At 31.4% G+C, this 4,421-nt stretch overlaps 1 protein-coding gene across 1 annotated transcript; it reads right to left on the bottom strand.

Annotated features, from left to right (window-relative positions):
- Positions 1–1,712: 1,712 nt before the first annotated feature.
- Positions 1,713–3,120, bottom strand: LOC140872273 (EG45-like domain containing protein). Its single transcript, XM_073275091.1, has 3 exons — positions 2,937–3,120; positions 2,499–2,805; positions 1,713–1,866 (listed from the first exon to the last, which is right to left on the bottom strand). The coding sequence occupies exons 1-3, from the start codon at positions 3,052–3,054 to the stop codon at positions 1,860–1,862; spliced, it is 432 nt and encodes a 143-aa protein (XP_073131192.1). The 5' UTR covers positions 3,055–3,120; the 3' UTR covers positions 1,713–1,859.
- Between the last annotated feature and the right edge of the window lie 1,301 nt (positions 3,121–4,421).

The following is a 4,421-nucleotide window of genomic DNA, read 5'->3' as shown; positions in this document are numbered from 1 at the left end:
CTCACGCCTTTATGATGAACACGTTCAGTAGATTCTACTTGGCGAGCATCACTCGTTTTTTGAATCCGCCATCTCGAACTCCCTTCGATGCACGGACCGTTCTCTCCCGAGAACTCACCTTAACCTTCCCTTGTAAGTATGTACCACGATCAATCTTGTAATCAGAATGAATTTTCGTGATACTTTTCTCAGCTTGTCTCACTGGATGTCGGGACACTTTAGAACACGTATTTTTTTTCTCCACAATTTGTCCCTCACAACAAACCAGACAAGCCTACAACATAATTTGTTTTATGCACGAAATATCGCTCTCTCCCGATAACTCACCTTCTTCTCCCGAAGAATGTATGATGAATACGGTGCTTAAAAGCAACAACAAGCAACCAACAAATCAAACAATCTGAAATATTTGACATGAAAGCTTGTCAGCCTCTCCTTAGCCCTAATGACCACACTCGACAATTTTCATAATGAATGAAAATCTAATATATAGATAATTTCATGTTATTCAAGATAAGATAAATTCTTTCAAATTTTTCGCCATATCTCTCATTATATAATAAATCTTTTCAAAACCATATGTTTCCATATCTCTAATATTTTTAACAAATCACCATAAATATTCAAACTTATATTTTCGTCGATTATATTCATATTTCAAATCTTACCAAAATCATAAATGTTTTCACAATCCACTAAAAATATTGCAACCAAATCTTTTTAATTTTTTTGAACCAAAATATATCACAAAAATATAACCAACCAAAAATATCATCTAACATGGAGGTCTCCAAAAAAAAAAACGTTGAGAATATCACACTATATAATGACAGCAGACGAAAATAATCTGATGTATCATAACGTCATGATGTATGATCTTAACGTCTTTCCTATTGGAATATGTAAACGATAATAGGAAATGTTCTTGTTTATATTTGGTTTTTTTTGAACGACGTGATTGTGATTTTAGTTCCTCTTAAATCTTAAGTCACCTTGCATAAATGATTAAATGGTTTGATAATTATGTAGTGTCCTAGGGTTGAAGAAGTCCACAACCATAGAAGCGTTGGAAGTTAGGTGTTCTAATCATTAACGGTGAAGCCATTTTTATTATCTTCATTATATCACATTGACTTGATCATGCGTATCAAAATCACTGTCCCCACGGTTGAGTTCATAAATCCTATTAGTATAAAAGTAATATCCTGACGCTAAATTCAAATATTTAAAATTGATTTCAACATGTAAAACTCGTATATGACATCATTGCTCACAAATCACATAGCCAAATGAACACGCATCAATCCGTCCTCTTATCCCTGTCACAACATGCATAATGTAATATTTAATACTTATAAAACTAAAAGCAATTAAATTGATCTTTTCTTTATTATGCACAAAAAGATTTAATAGTTTTGTTTGTATATTCATAAGTATATATGTTAATATGTCATATATAAGTAGTGTTTGAGAGATTTTTTAAGAAGAATTTTTCAGCATTTTCTTGACAAAATTTTAAAATTTTATTAAATTTTGTTAAGAAAAAAGTTGAGAAATTCTTAAAACTCTCCAAACACCAACATAGTATATTTTTGCACCAATGTTTGGTGATAATAGCCATTTTATATTACTTCGAGAATAACCATTTTATATATTAACGTCTCAATTTTCAAAGTCAACCTTTTCTGTCTGTACTGTAGTTGGGAAAATAATTAGAAAATACAGTAATAATTAAATAAGATTCTTATCTAATTATGTACTAATGAATTGAATTAAGCTACTCAAACTACAGTGACTCGTCCCCAAAAAATGTCGACTAACGAACAAAGTCAGCTACTTCATCCAACAAAATTAGCAAATCAAATCCTGCACAAAAAACAAAATTTAAAATTCAATTAGTTCATCAGGTTATAAAGAGCACAAAAATATCGAAACTGTGAAACAAGTCGACCTGATTCATATCTGCATTAAAAAACTAATACCATTGATATCAAAAATAATATTTTTCATGAGTTGGATCGAGTCGAAAATCCGTGTTACAAAATCGATCATGAGACAACCGCAAGTGAATTTTTGTCAGGGAAAGTATATTCCAAAATCTAATTTGGCAAGTTGGATGAACAAAACAAACAAGTGCTTCTTTTCATGGGGCACTTTCGTTAAGCCTAATGAAATTTCGTGTAAGACCATTCAACATTGGAAAACTCAATCCGAACAATTATTCCTAAAGTATATATTCATTTATAGAAAATTTCAAAAAATTTTGATTTTAATATATTTTTCTCCGAATTTTATATAGAATGACACTCAAACAATGTGATATATATATATATATATATTTATCTCATTTATTTTTCGATTTTTCGTTTCATTTTTATCGAAAGAATGTCACGTTGGCTCATGTGCTCAAGTCGATCACTCACATTGTAAAAAATCATAACATTGCACGAAAAACAAATATAACGAACTAAGATTGAAATTTGACGAACGAAACTTACTGAAGAAACTCGACGTTCAAATAGGCGACGCCCGGATTGGGGTTTGCGAGTGTCTCGAAAGCTACATTGGACAACACTAGGCCCGTTCCATAATAAGTGGGCTTGGAAACCGAAGTTTCGGCCCGATCCACGATCTTGATCTGTATCTGGCTGCCGGGGATGCAAGTCCCCGGCACGACGGCGCTGATGCATCTCACCAAATACTGCCGCCCGCAGGCGGCGCTGTTGTCCCACAGCTCCTCTCCCACGGCGGCGAAAAGGCCGCTGGTCGGAAACTGAGAGTAATCATCCCCGTAGCATGCGGTGGCTGCGGGCGTTTATCGATCAAGAAAATGTAAACCAAAGCAGCATCAATATTTATTTCCCTTGTAATTAATTCACACGCACATATATATATATAAATCTCTGGTTTCTTGATTTGTGATCGGAAAAACTTACGAGTGTATGGTTGGTAATACACGCTGGCTGTTCCGACGTCGGCTCCGCCGAGCCGGACGTGGTGGCTGAGGAGGAGGAGGAGGCCGGAGAGCCATATCATGGGGAGATTATACTGCATCCTAAAATGGCAAAAAATTTGATTGAGATTTGGAGATGTAATATATATAATATTTACGATACAATATTTTAATATATATATGCCATTTCTATTATATGAATTTTGGCCTTATTTATAGTGACAACTTGTGAGTCTTTTTGAAGTCAATGGATAAGAATTAACAAAGTAAATGTGGGCTTATAAATGATTTATGAAAAGAAATCAAAGGTTATTAAAAATCTTCTAGAAAAATGAATCCGAGCTTTAAATATTTCACATAAATTTCTGGATATATACGCTCGTCAAAAGTTTTTTTTTTTTTTGGTTTTGACATTGAGTAAAGGGAAAACAAAAACTATATCTGATTTTTTGTTTTAATCTAGAATAATTGGCATTATATATTTATTTTTATTTTTTTTATTATAGTGTTTTTTTTCAAGCAGCCGTGTTATACTTTTCAAAAATCAATAGCTTTTTTTTTTTCCTTTTTGATGTGAAATCAATCAATAGCTATTTTATAGTTGGCACAATCTGTTTGTACGTGTATTATCTGGGACGAAATCATCTGCTACACTTGGTGCTACTAACCGTGCTACACTTTGCTAAAAACAATCTCGTTAAAAATTAAATTCATTAAACAACATGGATGAACAAAATATAATTAATCATTGATAAAATATTCGATTCACCTATTTTTCAATTAAAATAGGCAATAAATTGTGTCTCAAGCACGATAAATGAGTAAAATAATTTATTGATGATTTTTTTAATTGAAAAAATAGTGAATCAAAAATTTTATCAATGATTAATTATATTTTGTTTATTCATATTATTTAATAAATTTAATTTTTAATAATTTGTGCAAACAAAATTATTTTTAGCAAAATGTAGCACAGTTTATAGCACCAAGTATAGCAGTCTCGTATTATCTCATGAACATAGTGGAAATCTCATGACCGAATTTATGTGATGATTTTATTATTATTCTGACAATAGTTGACTTTCTAAATTAGCATTACTTTTTTTTTTAACTATCGATCGGGACATATCGTGGATGTATGATTATTCGACGTTATCTTTAAGATATTATTATAAGTATTCATCCAATTGTTATAAAGATGTTACATATGCTTTTTGTCATTTCATCTAATATGCTGAATCACATGAAAAATATATAACGTAGCTCACTCTCCGTGAAATCGTACTATGTACATATAAATGATTAAATTAGCAAGTGAAAATTAACCAAAAACGTTTTTATTACTTTTGCGGATTATAAATATAGTCAAACCCTTTTTCGACACCAATAAATCATCATAAATAAAACACGCAATAGAATTATTATCATCGTCATACAGCAATAGTCATCATTTATTATTAATACTAAG

This window comes from Henckelia pumila, unplaced genomic scaffold (genome assembly GCF_033568475.1).
Source record: "Henckelia pumila isolate YLH828 unplaced genomic scaffold, ASM3356847v2 CTG_461:::fragment_3, whole genome shotgun sequence".
Lineage (NCBI taxonomy): Eukaryota > Viridiplantae > Streptophyta > Magnoliopsida > Lamiales > Gesneriaceae > Henckelia > Henckelia pumila.
This window is presented reverse-complemented; position numbering and strand designations above follow the sequence as displayed.